The following is a 15,953-nucleotide window of genomic DNA, read 5'->3' as shown; positions in this document are numbered from 1 at the left end:
ACAGATCTAACTACTGAACCGGGTCAGGAAACATCATTTTGTACATATTCAAACATGAGGAAATGATATTTATCACGCTTGAAGTGGGATTTGTTGGTAAAAACGTAAAATGTATAAAACATTTTTTCAATACAGATCTATCTTTGATTGAAACTAAATTTTTGTATAACGTTGTAACAAAGTAACAATAAAATGAAATCTGCATAACACGATACTGGTATTTAGTTAAATATTTGATAAAATCACGAGCCTAAAAACTCATATATGTGATAGCTTTCCAAGAATAGCAATAGATAGCATGCTATATCATCTATTTCTTGATATCACTGCTCGTAGAAAGTTATATTAAACACCAAGATCAACTTCTTTGTAGTAAAAATATTTAGGTATTGATGAAGAGACCGAGTGGACTGTGGGAGTACATCTTAAACTATATGCCAATCATCGTTTCTGTATTTATTATTTCCTGAAATAATATAACACAAACAATAAACTTCACGAAACTTTATTCAATAGTCACGACTCATTAAGTCTTGAATAAATAAAATACTTTTGTAACAGATGTAATGGCTTAATTCATCGTCGTTAAAACTACAAAAAAATGAAAATCACTTATTGATAATAATTTTCACGGCAATACTCAAATTAAATTCTGCACTTTTGTTAATATAAAGAAAAGGAATAACATCAATGTTCATAGAAGGAAAATTACTCTTGAAATTTAGTTTAAAAATAACGTTGTGTGAGCAATCCAAAGGCTGCTGGTAGAAGGAATGTCAGAAGAGTAACGACAGGCATCAAACCTCCGCTTCCTGAAATTAAGAATAAGTAATAATTAAAACCCAGTTTGCTCCTCATGCCTATAATCATTGAAAAACTGCTATGGCAGTCATGGCTGGACATAACGTATATGATTCGATTTAGGACTTTTCTATTATTTCAAACATACTATACTACTATGCTACTATAAAATGATGTCTACCGCGATATATTGTCTACTAAGGTGCGGTCCAAGGTCTACCGCGTCACCCGGTGCTCGTATAAAAGAAAGCAATTTGTTGATAGGTAGTGAGAACGAATTCAAAATATATATTATTGAAATCGATGAAATAAAATTTAAAAAATAATATAAGATGTTGTATTTAACCTGTCTTCCTTTAATATGATGGAATTAGTATGCTCAATTGTCTATTCAAAATAATTCTTAGGATATGTACAAATGAAAAGTGTCAAATTGAAGGATGTAAATAAGTGATATGAATGACGAATGGAAAATACAGCGGTAACCCTCACGCTATAGTACTATCTTGAGATAGGTTTTATGCTATATTAGCACGAAACAATTTTACTTCAAATGACATCTTACCAACGTTGCATCCATCAGTAGTACATGTGCGATTGCATGTCTCAATTTCTGTGTCACGAGGTTGCGCAGATGTGCATCCATTTCCTATTCCAGCATAGGAACAACCGCGGGTAATTCTACGAGGATATCCTTCCACACTTTCTGTTAAAAATGGAAATATTTTGAAGAATATGTTTAAAATTGTTTAAATAGTTCGAGTTCAGTTTTGTAAAGTGAATTTTACAAAAAGAATATTGTCTCACATACTTCTAGTTCCCTTCTCGAGCCCGCTTTCGTGGATTATGCAACTTGAGTGGTATGGATGGCTGCATGCAGCTGGCATTGGAGGATTTTCAAGGCATTGATCATAGTCATCCATATCGTATGCGATATGTGACGAGCATGTGATACATTCGGGTCTTGCAGCTGAAACGCATCGAATTATAAAATTAGCAAAAAATAAAGTAGAAAGCATCATCTATTGACGTAATATAATTTAATGGCAATTATTGGAATTAAAGTATTCATCAATTTTGGATAACGAAAAAACTGCTAGCGACGTAAAAATATCAATAAGTGTATATTTTAATAAATTAATTTTTCAAACATTATATCTTATTCAAATCCAGTGTTTAATTAATTCATATCCTAAAACGTAACATCGATAAAAAAAAAACGAAACTCAACTATGTTTTAAACAAACTAAACCATAGGCTAAATAAATGTAAAGCAGAACTTACGCCATCCAACGTTACATCCGTCACCCTGGCATGTTTCAGTGCAAGTAACTTTCTTGAAACTGAGACTTCCGACTGAAGCTTCAGTGCATTCTCTTGTCACGGCAGCAGTGGCGCACTCACGTACAACGCTAAGAAGTTTATATTCTGGATCGGCTGTCATAGGTTTATACGTATAAGTGAAAATTTAAATCTATCCTTTTGCCCGAAATGAAAGATTTGTATATATTAATGGAAATAAATAAAATGTCTACTCTGCAAGTATCTGCATTATTGTAATATTATATTAATCATTATCTGCTTGTGGTTGTGCTTCGTAAATTATATAAACTTCCTATGAATGCTTATATTTATTACAAAATAATTTATCAGAAAACAGCCAAAAATTCTGAAGAAATTCAAGCAAAGTACCTAACTTTGCCATACAGGTATATTCTGTATAAAAGCAATTTATCCACCTGTGTGAGAAAGATAAACTCTGTCAGATATAAGATATATTGCTGTATGTTTGCAATGAGTTGATCCGCTCGGACAAGCTTGTCTTTCTGTTTTTGTGTTGCAGGTTGAGGTATCACTACAAACGACACATTGAAGCGCAACTGCTTCATTACCGTTGATCACTCCATCAGCTGAAGCACAAATAATATTATCATGTCCGTTATCAATTTCCAAACTGCCAAACTGTCCAATTAAATATTTTGAATGTTAAATTAGAATATTTCAATGTTTTATAACAAAACTATATGAAAAAAATATTTTAATGTTAGAAATCAAAAATCAAACCTGTGTTGGTGTTGCAATCATTGGTATCGCAGGTAGAGAAACAGTTAAACTCGCTGTAACCAACACTTGTATCGCTAATTGGTGAGTCACTGTGAAGAGCGTTGAATACACATTGATCAACAGCTTTGAAATCAGATGTGCAAGCTTTGGTGGTGACAGTGCGGATAACTGCATCGGCTGAATATGAAATATTATGTACAAATTGATTTTTCAAACTATTTTTAAGCTACTCAATTTCCGTTAATTATAACAATTCTACTTACATCCGTCAAAAATGGTTGATGTTCTTGTAGAGCAATATGCTTCAGTCCCTGGACAATCCACACTTGTTGTTGATGTACTACATCCGCTATCAATTTCTGAGTTACACTGAACACATTTTCTGGAGGCCCCGCTTGAAGTTGAAGCTAGGAAAACATAGAATATTTAATTAGTTTACTTAGTTTATTAAAAATCGTAGCACCTTTTTCATATTATTACTCTGGGTTACGAGTTGAACATCTTTGTGGCATATATTTTTTTTTCGTTCCGAAAAATTAGTATCATTACTATTAATAACACTTTTTTGATCAAGTATTTTTTTTCGAACGTGAGTAGCATATTTTCCGTACCACGACCATTTTAGGTTATCCAGAAATATTAATAAAACGCATGGTACTTGCACTTTGATTCTCTGTACCAAATAGAAATTCTAATACAACACGCCATACCGCAGGAAATATTTGTAAGAATCTGTACCTAAGAATATTACTTACTAACTGCCGTGTTGCAATCAGTACCAGACCATGTTGAGGCACAAACGCATACTCCGGTGATATAGTTGCAGCTTCCTTGAGTAGTTCCTATGTTACAATCATTTGGGCATTGTTTCAATGAGGCTGAAAAAAAAATTATATAAATAATTCTCTTTTTTTTATCTTGTACAAAATAATCAATCCTAAATGCAAACCTGTATTTTCAGTGTTACAGTTGTCGGTTGTGCAATGATAGTAGCAAGTTGTTATCCCGGTTGGATCGCCGGAAGCATCAAGAACAGTTGTACATCTATCTGCGGTTGGAACTGCGTTGGAGTGAGTATCTTCGTCATTATCACTCTCAGCACAAGCTCGCTCAACAGCCGTAGTGACACCTTAACAACATTGGCAACAAATCTATGATTTATAGTTGATGATATCAGTGCAACATTTTTGTGAAAAAAAAAAAAATTTTTAATTTTACCGTCTTGAACTGTAAATTTTGCATTGCAGTAATGCACTTTCGTTCCTGAATCAGCTGTACAAGCATTAGAAGTTGTTGTCCCTGATACAGTAGTGAAACAAGTTTCCTCTGCCTCTCCATCATATTGAGCATCCATGCAAACGTAACAATTCAAGCCTAAAATAATAAATGGTTGTTACCAAATTGTTCAAGACGTAAGTGTTCTGAAGATAAGCATAAAAAATAGGTTTTATCGTGTTTAGCAAGCGTGAAACAATCATAGCAAAATCGTAAAATAAACTTTGTTATTGAAATAAGAAATTCAATTGGTAATTATCCAAGTTTGGTTGCACGTTATTGGCTTTTCATACTTTGAATATTTCAAAGTCTGAAAGTGTATATAACAACGTGCTTAGGGGACAAACAATTTGTAACACGTTTCGTCTACATACATTGTTGGTATAATTTTTTCATTGATATTCGAATTTTCACTTTTATAAATTAAATGCATCAATGCCTCTTCTCAAACTTACCGTATGTACGGCCAAGGATACCAAAGATCACAAGAAAAGATGTTAAATATTTCATCTTTACGTTCAAGTGAATAAACTTTGATTTTTAAAACTGTAAATAAGATTATCGTTGTTATTATTATTATTATTGTACGTTTGTTATAAAGAACAAAACAACGACTTTACCCAAATTTAAACAAAAATTTCTTATATTGATCCTAAATTTACGAAAAACTACTTCGAAAATATCTTGAGTAATTACTGATTTTTTATAGATCAAATAATTATGCCTTTAAAGGTGAATTATAGTCTCGAATAAAACGATTTTTCTATGTATAATAATTTAATGGGACCAATATTCAATGTAATAAACTTGAACCTTGCATCTAGATGAGTAACGAAAAATCGACATTGTTTCTATATTTTTCCAGAATAAACAAATCTAAAACTATTTTTACATGTTGCCTAATTTTATCGTAGTGTGAACTACAACTCATGTGCTGAAACATCGTGTGAAGTTTTTCTGATCACCTGTTAATTCATATGATTGCCGTTTAAAACTGTAGCGATTATAAGTATAGGTACCCAAAAGTCATAATTCATAACACATTAGAGATCACACTATAATTCGAATCAAATGCGAGCGAATTAACTCAACTGAAAATTTTCCTTGTGTACTCTTTATATATAGGGTAACGGTAACAATGGCGCGCTATTTTTCAATTTCTATTGTTTTATGTTAAACGATATCTCGAGTCTCTTATCTACATTGAATGGTGTAAAACGTTCTTTTCATTTTAAAACCTCCTTAGCAACGTTCATCGAATTTGATACGTGCAAGCCATTTGGAAAACTTTCTTTACTCTCGTAACTTAGCAACGGGTTGGTAAAATTTCTAATGAATGTCTAAAAGAAGCTTCCTATTCAGTGTTCTCGTTCTCATTCTTCCTAGCTCAAGATAGGAAATCACTAACATGATAAAAGATAAAAACATAATTACATTTCACCCTTATCAAAATTTGATTCGAACCATAGATTTCAGCACTGATATAAAAGTTTCACTTAAGTTCACCCTCTCACATATATTGTTGGTATTGTGAAATCAAATACATTTTAAGTTATCCGTTATCAAATTTCAAAAAGTATGGCTGAGACATTGTGCAAAATACAGGCTTGTAATATCACAAATTATGTTATAGCCGCAAATCGTGGCACCAACTCGCATATTTGATCATACCGTCAGATGTTACTCTCAATCCTGACTATTTCTCTGTACAATAAACGATAGAGTAGGTTTTCATTGTTGGATTATATTTATTTCACTTATGGCGACTCGTCAAGCATGAAGGCGACAAAAATATTTGCCGAGTCAGTTTTACATATTTATTAAGAGTCATCGTCGCGAAATGAAGTGGTTATAAACAAAAATAATACCACAATGTTGCAGTGTTATCATGAAAATTTCAACGGTTTTTAGACCTAACAGTGAGAATGAAAATCAGCATGCGTGTAAAACACAAACAACTCTAAATGTATTTCGCACGTGGAATTTATTACACATCGATATACAGATCTAAGTACTGAACCGGGTCAGGAAACATCATTTTGTACATAATCAAGCATGAGGGAATGATAATTGGCACGCTTGAAGTGGTTTTTGTTGGTAAAAACATGAAAATGAATAAAACAATTTCTCGATACACATCTATCTTTAATTGAAACTTAATTTATGAGTAACGTTATAACAAAGTGACAATAAAATGAATTCTGCATAACACAATACTGGTATTTAAGTAAATATTTGATAAATTCACGAGCATAAGAACTCATATTTGTGATAGCTTTTATTGAAGAGCAATAGATAGCGTGCTATAGCATCTATTTCGTGAGATCATTGCGCGTAGAAAGTTATATTGAACACCAAGATCCCCTTCTTTGTAGTCAAAATTTTTTGTTATTCATAAATACCCAGCATGAAGCACTGAGGGAGTGGGGTACATCTTAGCTTATACGCCAATCATCGTTTCTGTATTTCTTATTTCCTAAAATCATATAACGCAGACAATGAACTTCATGAAACTTTATTCAATAGTCAGGACTAATTAGGGCCTTAATAGATCTAATACTTTTGTAACAGAAGTTATGGCTTAATAATTCATCGTCGTTCAAACTACAAAAAAGTGAAAATCACTTCTTGGTAACAATTTTCACGCCAATACTCAAATTTAATCCTGTACTTTTGTTAATATAAATGAGAGTAATAACATCAATGTTCATAGAAATAAAATTACTCTGGAAGTTTAGTTTAAAAATAACGTTGTGTGAGCAATCCAAAGGCTGCTGGAAGAAAGAATGCCAGTAGAGTAATGACTGGCATGAAACATCCGCTTCCTGAAATTAAGAATGGGTAATACTTAAGACCCAGTTTTATTGTTCATATGTATTATTATTTATATTGTAGTTTTCTAGATTTCAGGCCTTTAGCTTCAAATGCTCATTATCAATGAAATAAACTACTATGGCAGTCATGACTGGATATAACGTATATGATTCGATTTTGAACTTTCTATTATTTCAAACATACAATACTACTATATGCTATTATAGCATGATATCTACCGCGTCACCCGCTGCTTGTATAAACGGAAGCAATTTGTCGGTAGGTAGTACGAAAGAAATTCAAAAATATATATATTATATGAAAATATTATAACATGTTGTATTTAACTTTTCTTCCTATAATATGATGAAATTAGTATGTTCATTTGTCTATTTAATTAATTCCTAGTATATGTACAAAATAAGAGTTCTTCACCAAATTAATTAAAGCATATAAATAAGCGATATGAATGACGAATGAAAAAATACTGAGGTAGACCTTACGCTATAGTACTATCTTGAGATAGGTTTCGTGTTATAATAGCACAAAACAATTTTAATTCAAATGACATCTTACCAACGTTGCATCCATCAGTAGTGAATGTGCGATTGCATGTCTCAATTTCAGTGTCACGGGGTTGCGCAGATGTGCATCCATTTCCTATTCCAGCATAGGAACAACCGCGAATAATTCTACGAGGATATCCCTCCACACTTTCTGTTATAATAACAATGGGAATATATATTTTAAAGAATATGTTTAAAATTGTTTAAATTGTTCAATTTTGTAAAGTGAATTTACAAAAAGAATATTGGTTCACATACTTCTAGTTCCCTTCTCGAGCCCGCTCTTGTGGATTATGCAACTTGAGTGGTATGGATGACTGCATGCAGCTGGCATTAGTGGATTTTCAAGGCATTCATCATAGCCATCAGTATCGTAATCCTTAACTATGGCACCGGTGCTTGTCGAGCATGTGATGCATTCGGGCCTTGCAGCTAAAACGCATCGAATTATAAAATTAACAAGAAATAAAGTAAAAAACATCATCTATTTACGTAAAATAAACAAATGGTACTTAATAGAATTTATGAATTTATCAATTTTGGTTTTAAACAAACTAAAGTTTAGGTTTAACAAATGCAAAGTAGAACTTAATCCACCCAACTTTTCATTCGTCTCCCTGGCATGTTTCTGTGCAAGTAACTTTCTTGAAACTGAAAGTTCCAACTGAAGCTTCAGTGCATTGGCTTGTCACGGCAGCACTGGCGCACTCACGTACAATACTAACAAGTTTATATTGTGGATCGGCTGTTGTAAGTTTATTCGTATAAGTGATAGTTTAACCGTATCCCTTCCTCAAATTTAAAGATTTGTATATATTATTGAAAAAAAATAAAATTTTTGCAAATATCTGCATTTCGAAAAATTATATCAATCATTATCTGCTTGTGGTTGTGCTTCGTAAAGTTTATCGTCATTCTACGAATAGATTATATTTATTACAAAATCATTTATTAAAAAACAGCCACAATTTTAGAGCAATTCAAACAAAGTACCTAACTCTGATCTACAGGTATATTAGTAATTCACGTGCAAAGGTAAAGTAATTTGTGTGCAAAAGTAATTTTTTCACTTGTGTAAGAAAGATCAACTCTGTCTAATATAAGATATATTGCTGTATGTTTGCAATGAGTTGATCCGCTCGGACAAGCTTGTCTTGCTGTTTCTGTGTTGCAGAAACTTATTCCTGTGGTATCACTACAAACGACACATTGAAGCGCAACTGCTTCATCACCGTTGATCACTCCATCAGCTGAAGCACAAATAATATTTTCATGTCGGATATTAATATTACAAACGGCAGCCAATTTAAATATTTTAAATGTCAAATTAGAATGTTTTAATGTTTTGTTACCAAGCTGGATGAAAAAATTAGTTTAATGTTAGAAATCAAAAATCAAACCTGTATTGGTGTTGCAATCATCGGTATCGCAGGTAGAAAAACAGTTGAATTCGCTGTAGCCAACACTTGCATCGTTAATTGGTGCGTCAGTGTGAATATCGTTGAATACACATTGATCAACAGCTTTGAAAACAGATGTGCAAGCTTTGGTGGTGACAGCGCGGATAACTGAATCGGCTAAACAAGGAATATTATATACAAATTTATTTTTTCAAAAATTTTTTTAAGCTTCTCAATTTCGTTAATTATAACAATTCTACTTACATCCGTCAAAAATGGTCGATGTCCTTGTAGAGCAATATGCTTGAGTCCATGGACAATCTACACTTGTTGTTGATGAAATGCATCCGCTATCAATTTCAGAGTTACACTGAACACATTTTATGGAGGCCGTGAAAGCTAGGAAAACATAGAATATTTGACAATTTCATGAAAAATCTTTTATACTTTTTTTTAATTTTATTACACACCGGGAGAACCATACATTACAAGTTCCACTCAATTAAACTAATTAGAACGTTTTGACCTATCTAAATTCAAAGTAATCTCTGAGAAACTTCCGATTTGAATTTGTTTGTGGCATGTATTCCTAATTCGTTTTAATTAATTAGTATCACTACAGTTAGTAATACTTTTTTGATCAAGTGATTATTTGTGCGAACGTGTGTAACATATTTTTCTGTATCACCCTCATTTTGGGACATCTGGAAATATTAATAATATAAACAATTAGTACTTGCATTTTGATTCTATGTGGCAAAAAAAATATTTCAATTCGATATAACACGTCATACCGCAGGAAATGTTTGTAAGAATATGTACTTAAGAAGTTTTCTTACTAACTGCCGTGTTGCAATCAGTACCAGACCATCCTAAGGTACAAGCGCATACTCCGGTGATATAGTTGCAGCTTCCTCGAGCAGGACTAGCTCCTGCGTTACAATCATTTTGGCATTGCTTCAATGAGATTGAAAAAAAATTATCCTAATAACTCTTTTCTTTCTAGCTTGTGCTTAATATTCAATCTTAAATGCAAACCTCTATTTTCAGTGTTACAGTTGTCGGGTGCGCTGCAATGATAGAAGCATTCTGTGATCGCGGTCGGATTGCCGGTAGCATCAATAACAGTTATACATCTATCTGCGGTTGGAACTGCGTTGGAGTGAGTGTCTTCATCATTATCACTCTCAGCACAAGCTCGCTCAACAGCCGTAGTGACACCTTAACAACATTGACAACACATATATGATTTTATAGTCGTTTGATATCAGTACAACATTTTTATGAAAAACCAGAAAAGTTTAACTTTACCATCAACAACTGTATATTTTGCATTGCATTGCATTGCAGATTTAAAAGTTTTAAGACTATACTCATTCGCAAAACAAATTCAACTCAAAATTAATTCCCAAATTATCCCACTCATACAAACATATATTTAGGTAAAACGATAATATTTCAGTTGCCGCGGTGACCTGGCGGTTGATGCGTTGAACTCAGCTATGTTAGCATCGTAAAATAGACATCTTGAGTTCAAATCTCATCCCCACCACCTCACTCCGGGTTTGGTAAATAGGGCAGGCAAATGCCGAACCGAAAGACTCCAAGACATTCAAATAAACATTAGTTCCGTTCCTGTTTTTTAATTCAGTAGCTGATTGTACGTGGCCTAGCTCGGAGCGAAAGTCTCGAGTAAGCATCGTATAAAAAATCAACTTCGTCGATGAAAGTAGAGAAATCTAAGTTTCTCAAACTAACGCGCCTGTTACACCACATATGATCCTACCTAGCACCAGCAAAGTAATTTTTCTTAATTTTTTAACTGTAACGGTGATATGCTATGTTTTGAAAATCTATTGTTTTTACATTAAACATGATCTCGCGTCTATTTTCCCCATAAATGGATGTAACGCTGTTTTAATTCAATTGCAGACCTAATCAAAAGCATACAGTGCGTTCACACTCTCGTTTTCGTCAAACATTCATCTAGCCCATGGCTATGAAAGAAACAGCAACACAATAAACGGTGATAATATGTTTCTTATATATTTCTATTTAATCAAAATTATTATCTTCGTTACTCAATTGCTCATGCAAATTTTTCATCAAATTCGTCGGTCAATTCAAAACATGCGTTTAGGGCTTGACTTGAAATTTCAGAAACAGCACAACACTCATTCCTAAAATTGTGAATCGTGAGGTATATCAAAGCGTTACTACTAATTCTGATTGCTTTTCTGTACAAAAAATAATATAACACGCTGTACTGTTGAACTATATTTATTTTTATGGCGACTCGTCAAGATTACATACATATTTGTGAAATCGCTTTTCCAGATGTATTAAATAAAGAGTCATCGTCGCTGAATGAACTATACGTATAAACAAAAGTATAACACAAGGTTGCAGTGTTATCGTGAAAATTTCAACGGTTTTCAGACCTAACTGTGAGAATGAAAACCAGCATGCGTGTAAAACACACAAACAATTCTAAAAATATTTCGCACGTGGCATTTATTTCACATCGATATACAGATCTAACTACTGAACCGAGTCAGGAAACATCATTTTGTACACTATCAAGCATGAGGGAATGATAATTGGCACGCTTGAAGTGGGATTTGTTGTTAAAAACATGAAAATGAATGAAACAATTTCGCAATACAAATTTATCTTTGAATGAAATCAAATTTTTGTATGACGTTGTAACATAGTAACAATAATATGAAATCTGCATAAAACCATACTAGTATTTAGATAAATATTTGATATAATCACGAGTATAGGAACCTATATTTGTGTTAGCTTTCCAAGAAGAGCAAATGCTACGACGGTGATCATCGTCTGGAACGGAATAGAGCTTCCACTGCCTGAAATATTATGATATATACAACTTTAAAATGTGTAAATAATTAAGTTAAAGATATGTTTTGTTAGTTTTTAAAGTTTTCATTTATCGTAAGTATATTCATACCACACCGTAGACGTTGAAAATTCAGAACATGGCAGATGAGTTGCAGCACTTAAGATACCAATTTTACATTTATAAAGCAACCAACTATTTTGTGAGACGATGTAATCATAACCTCTCAAATGTTCATTGGAAAAATAGAACACACACAACCATAAGTTCTTCAAATGTTACAACATTTATATTTATGAAGTTGCTCATTACTAAATTTTTATATTAGCTATAACGTACCGACATTACATCCATCTGTTGCGCATATACGATTGCATGACTCCATTTCTGTGTCACGAGGTGTGTAAGTAGAGCAGGCAGTTCCGATGTCAGAATGGAAGCAACCGCGAGTTATTCTTCGAGGATATCCCTCAACACTTCCTGTAACGATAACAAATTTGAAAATCTAAAACAATATTTTAATATCTCAAAAAAAAAATGAATATAGGGAGTTCCATTTACGTACTTCTGTTTCCTTTTTGTATTCCGCTTTCTTGGATCACGCAGTATGCTTCATACGGATAAGTACAAGCAGCAGCCATAGGAGGATTTTCAAGGCATTGATCATAGTCATCAGTATCGTATACGAGATGTGACGAGCAGGTGATGCATTCGGGTCTTGCAGCTAAAACGCATCGAATTATAAAATTAGCAAGAAATAGCGAAGAAAACATCATCTATTGACGTGATATAAATTAATCGTAATTATTGGAATTTGAGCATGCATCAATTTTGGACAACGAAGAAACTACTAGCGGCGTGAAAATGATAATAAGTGTATAATTTTTTAAATGAATTTTTCAAACATTATATCATATTCAAATCCAGTGATTATTTGAATAATACATACTCCCAATATTTAACAATGATAAAAAAAAAAGGAATACTGAATATTTTTCAAACAAACTAAACTTTAACTTGAACAAATGTAAAAAAGAACTCACGCCATCCAACGTTACATCCGTCACCCTGGCATGTTTCAGTGCAAGTAACTTTCTTGAAACTCAAACTTCCAACTGAAGCTTCAGTGCATTGGCTTGTCACGGCAGCAGTGGCGCACTCACGTACAACACTAACAAGTTTAAATCCTGGATCGGCTGTTATAGGTTTATTTGCGTTAGTGATAGTTTAACCTTAACCCTTTCTCAAAAATGAAAGATTTGTTGATATTGATGTAAAAAATAAAATGTCTACTCTGCAAATATCTGCATTTTCGGAATATTATATTAATCATTATTTGCTTGTGGTTGTGCTTCGTAAATATCATAGCCACTTTATGAATGCGTATATCTATTACAATATAATTTATTAGAAAACAGCCGAAATTCAAACAGATTACTAACTTTGCCGTTGATCACTCCATCAGCTGAAGCACAAATAATATTATCATGTCGGTTATCAATTTCCCAAACTGCCGTTTAGTTAAATATTTCAAATGCCAAATTAAAATTTTCAATGTTTTATAATGAAACTGTATGAAAAAATTATTTCTATGTTGAAAATCGAAAATCAAACCTGTGTTGGTGTTGCAATCATTGGTATCACAGGTAGAGAAACAGTTAAACTCGATGTAACCAACAGCTGCATCGCTAATTGGCGAGTCAGTGTGAATATCGTTGAATACACATTGATCAACTGCTTTGAAAGCAGATGTGCAAGCTTTGGTGGTGACAATGCGGATAACTGCATCGACTGAATATGAAATAATATATACAAATTGATTTTTCAAACTATTTTTAAGCTTCTCAATCTCCGGTAATTATAACAATTCTACTTACATCCGTCAATAATGGTTGATGTTCTTGTAGAGCAATATGCTTCAGTCTCTGGACAATCTACACTTGTTCTTGATGTACTACATCCGCTATCTATTTCTGAGTTACACTGAACACATTTTCTGGAGGCCCCGCTTGCGGTTGAAGCTAGGAAAACATAAAATATTCAATAAGTTTACCTATTTTATTAAAAAATCTTAATACCTTTTTCGTATTTTTCTCTGGGCAGATTTTACTTTACATGTTCAACTCTGATTGAAACGTTCCGACCTATTTCTATATATATAGTCATCTCTGAGAAATTTCCAAATTGAACATCTTTGTGGCATATTATTCTTTTTCGTTCCGAAAAAGTAATATCATACTATTAGCAACACTTTTTTGGTAAAGTCATTTTTTTATGAACTTGAGTAGCATATTTTTTGCTGTGGCACGACCACTTTTCAGGACATCTAGAAATAATAATAAAAGGCATGGCACTTGCACTTTTATTCTTCGTAGCAAATAATACGTGATTTCAGTTCAATACAACACGCCATACCGCAGGAAATGTTTGTAAGAATCTGTACCTAAGAAATTTACTTACTAACTGCCGTGTTGCAATCAGTACCAGACCATCCTGATTCACAAACGCATACTCCGGTGATATAGTTGCATCTTCCTTGACGAGGACTAGCTCCTGAGTTACAATCATTTGGGCATTGTTTCAACGAGGCTGAAAATTTTTTTATAGCAATAATTCTTTTCTTTTCATCTTGTACAATGCAAACAATCCTAAATGCAAACCTGTTTTTTCAGTGTTACAGTTGTCGGGTGTGCAATGATAGTAGCATTCTGTGGCCGCGGTTGGATTGCCGGTAGCATCAAGAACAGTTATACATCTATCTGCGGTTGGAACTGCGTCGGAGTGAGTGTCTTCATCAGAAGTACTCGCAGCACAGCCTCGCACAACACCCGTAGTGACACCTTAACAACATCGATAGCAGTAATATGGTTTTATTGCTGTTTGATATCAGAGCAACATTTAATTGAAAATCAGAAAAGTTTAACTTTACCATCATGAACTCTAAATTTTGTACGGCAATAATACACAGTTGTTCCTGAATCAGCTGTACACGTAGCAGAAGTTGTTGTCACTGATACAGTATTGAAACAAGTTTCTGCTGCCTCTCCATCAAAATTAGTATCTGTGCAGGAGTGGCAATTCAAACCTAAAATAATAAAGGGTTGTTACAATACTGTTCAAGAGGTAAGTGATCTGACGATAAGCACAAGCATAAAAGAACCGGGTTTATCTTGTTTACAAATCAGTAAACAATCATAGAGGTCATGTAAATTAACTTTATCGAAATGACAAATTCAATTTGTTGTGCTCAATATTAGTCGTTTTTTATGTGTCATACTTTATATCTATTTCAAACTGGATAAAAGCAATGTTCATGTTGAAGGCTAAACTTTTTGTATAATTTTTCGTCTACGCCGATTGCTTCGAAATTTTCAAAAACACCTCTCATCGAACTTACTGTATGTGCAGCCAAAAGTATAGAACATCACGAAGAAAGACGTGAATAGTTTCATGATTATTTGATGTAAAATGAACTTTGAGTTTTATAACTGTAAATAATAACAACATCACCCAAATTTGAACAAAAATCTCGTATAAAAACATTAGGAATTTTAAAGATTTGATATATTAAATTAGAAAAATTAAGTTACTGAAAATTTCTCAGATTACAAATAAATCATAATTTTTAAATATACTGGAAAATGTATAATAAGATATTCAATGAAATATTCTCAATCGAGTATTACAATAAATTATTAAGATCATTTTTTAATATAATAAAATTCCACTTCAACTATTGGCCGAGCATGATACTACAATACGAGTCTGATTTAAAAGTTTTAAGACTATAATCATTTGCAAAATATATTTAACTCAAAATTAATTCCTAAATTATTCGACTCATACAAACGTACATTTAAGCAATACCTGAATATTCAAGTTGCCGCGCTGACATGGCAGTTGATGCGTTAGAATCAGCTATGTTAGCATCGTAAATTAGACATCTTGAGTTCAAATCTCATCCCCACCACCTCACCCAGGGTTTGGTAAATAGGGCAAGCAAATGCCAAACCGGAAGACTCCAGGCCATTTAAATAAACATTAGTTCCGTACATGTTTTTAAATGCAGTAGCTGATTGTACGTGGCCTTGTTCGGAGCGAAAGTCTCGATAAAGCATCGTATAAAAAATCAACTTCGTCGATGAAAGTATACAAATCTAAGTTTCTCAA

The 15,953-nt window shown here is 33.1% G+C and overlaps 5 protein-coding genes across 5 annotated transcripts in view; all 5 read right to left on the bottom strand.

The window, feature by feature from the left end:
- Nucleotides 1-15,953, bottom strand: part of LOC120330426 (uncharacterized) — a 29,772-nt gene that overhangs the window by 8,721 nt on the left and 5,098 nt on the right. The window lies entirely within an intron of this gene.
- Nucleotides 490-15,250, bottom strand: LOC144430351 (uncharacterized). The gene is made up of 11 exons (XM_078118260.1): nucleotides 15,181-15,250; nucleotides 14,713-14,868; nucleotides 14,444-14,623; nucleotides 14,244-14,372; nucleotides 3,129-3,272; nucleotides 2,866-3,042; nucleotides 2,541-2,711; nucleotides 2,086-2,238; nucleotides 1,613-1,771; nucleotides 1,367-1,507; nucleotides 490-812 (listed from the first exon to the last, which is right to left on the bottom strand). The coding sequence occupies exons 1-11, from the start codon at nucleotides 15,233-15,235 to the stop codon at nucleotides 727-729; spliced, it is 1,551 nt and encodes a 516-aa protein (XP_077974386.1). The 5' UTR covers nucleotides 15,236-15,250; the 3' UTR covers nucleotides 490-726.
- Nucleotides 6,732-8,543, bottom strand: LOC144430352 (uncharacterized). Its single transcript, XM_078118264.1, has 3 exons — nucleotides 7,779-8,543; nucleotides 7,531-7,671; nucleotides 6,732-6,965 (listed from the first exon to the last, which is right to left on the bottom strand). The coding sequence occupies exons 1-3, from the start codon at nucleotides 8,002-8,004 to the stop codon at nucleotides 6,880-6,882; spliced, it is 453 nt and encodes a 150-aa protein (XP_077974390.1). The 5' UTR covers nucleotides 8,005-8,543; the 3' UTR covers nucleotides 6,732-6,879.
- LOC144430398 (uncharacterized) lies at nucleotides 8,126-10,039 on the bottom strand. The gene is made up of 6 exons (XM_078118329.1): nucleotides 9,959-10,039; nucleotides 9,760-9,904; nucleotides 9,185-9,319; nucleotides 8,921-9,097; nucleotides 8,552-8,770; nucleotides 8,126-8,265 (listed from the first exon to the last, which is right to left on the bottom strand). Exons 1-6 carry the CDS (start codon nucleotides 10,037-10,039, stop codon nucleotides 8,126-8,128), a joined length of 897 nt encoding a protein of 298 aa, XP_077974455.1.
- LOC120330146 (uncharacterized) lies at nucleotides 12,097-14,196 on the bottom strand. Its single transcript, XM_078118328.1, has 6 exons — nucleotides 14,169-14,196; nucleotides 13,661-13,804; nucleotides 13,398-13,574; nucleotides 12,827-13,012; nucleotides 12,349-12,507; nucleotides 12,097-12,263 (listed from the first exon to the last, which is right to left on the bottom strand). The coding sequence occupies exons 1-6, from the start codon at nucleotides 14,194-14,196 to the stop codon at nucleotides 12,112-12,114; spliced, it is 846 nt and encodes a 281-aa protein (XP_077974454.1). The 3' UTR covers nucleotides 12,097-12,111.

The sequence above is a fragment of the Styela clava genome, chromosome 12 (genome assembly GCF_964204865.1).
Source record: "Styela clava chromosome 12, kaStyClav1.hap1.2, whole genome shotgun sequence".
In the NCBI taxonomy this organism is placed as follows: Eukaryota; Metazoa; Chordata; class Ascidiacea; order Stolidobranchia; family Styelidae; genus Styela; species Styela clava.
The sequence above is the reverse complement of the archived record's forward strand: the minus strand, read 5'-3'. Positions and strand labels throughout refer to the sequence as shown.

Coding starts and splice junctions, on each gene's coding strand:
- LOC144430352 (XM_078118264.1), bottom strand. CDS start 8,004: ATGATGTTTTTTACTTTATTTCTTGTTAATTTTATAATTCGATGCGTT. Junction 7,672..7,778: donor GCTCGAGAAGGGAACTAGAA/GTATGTGAACCA, acceptor TTATTATAACAG/AAAGTGTGGAGGGATATCCT. Junction 6,966..7,530: donor TACTGATGGATGCAACGTTG/GTAAGATGTCAT, acceptor TCTTAATTTCAG/GAAGCGGATGTTTCATGCCA.
- LOC144430398 (XM_078118329.1), bottom strand. CDS start 10,039: ATGCTACCGGCAATCCGACCGCGATCACAGAATGCTTCTATCATTGCA. Junction 9,905..9,958: donor CTGTAACACTGAAAATAGAG/GTTTGCATTTAA, acceptor AAGAGTTATTAG/GATAATTTTTTTTCAATCTC. Junction 8,266..8,551: donor ACACAAATTACTTTACCTTT/GCACGTGAATTA, acceptor AACTTACAACAG/CCGATCCACAATATAAACTT.
- LOC120330146 (XM_078118328.1), bottom strand. CDS start 14,196: ATGGCGTGTTGTATTGAACTGAAATCAC. Junction 13,805..14,168: donor TTGTATTGAACTGAAATCAC/GTATTATTTGCT, acceptor ATGTTTTCCTAG/CTTCAACCGCAAGCGGGGCC. Junction 13,013..13,397: donor TGATTGCAACACCAACACAG/GTTTGATTTTCG, acceptor AGGGTTAAGGTT/AAACTATCACTAACGCAAAT.
- LOC144430351 (XM_078118260.1), bottom strand. CDS start 15,235: ATGAAACTATTCACGTCTTTCTTCGTGATGTTCTATACTTTTGGCTGC. Junction 14,869..15,180: donor TACTTTTGGCTGCACATACA/GTAAGTTCGATG, acceptor TTATTATTTTAG/GTTTGAATTGCCACTCCTGC. Junction 14,624..14,712: donor AAAATTTAGAGTTCATGATG/GTAAAGTTAAAC, acceptor GATGTTGTTAAG/GTGTCACTACGGGTGTTGTG.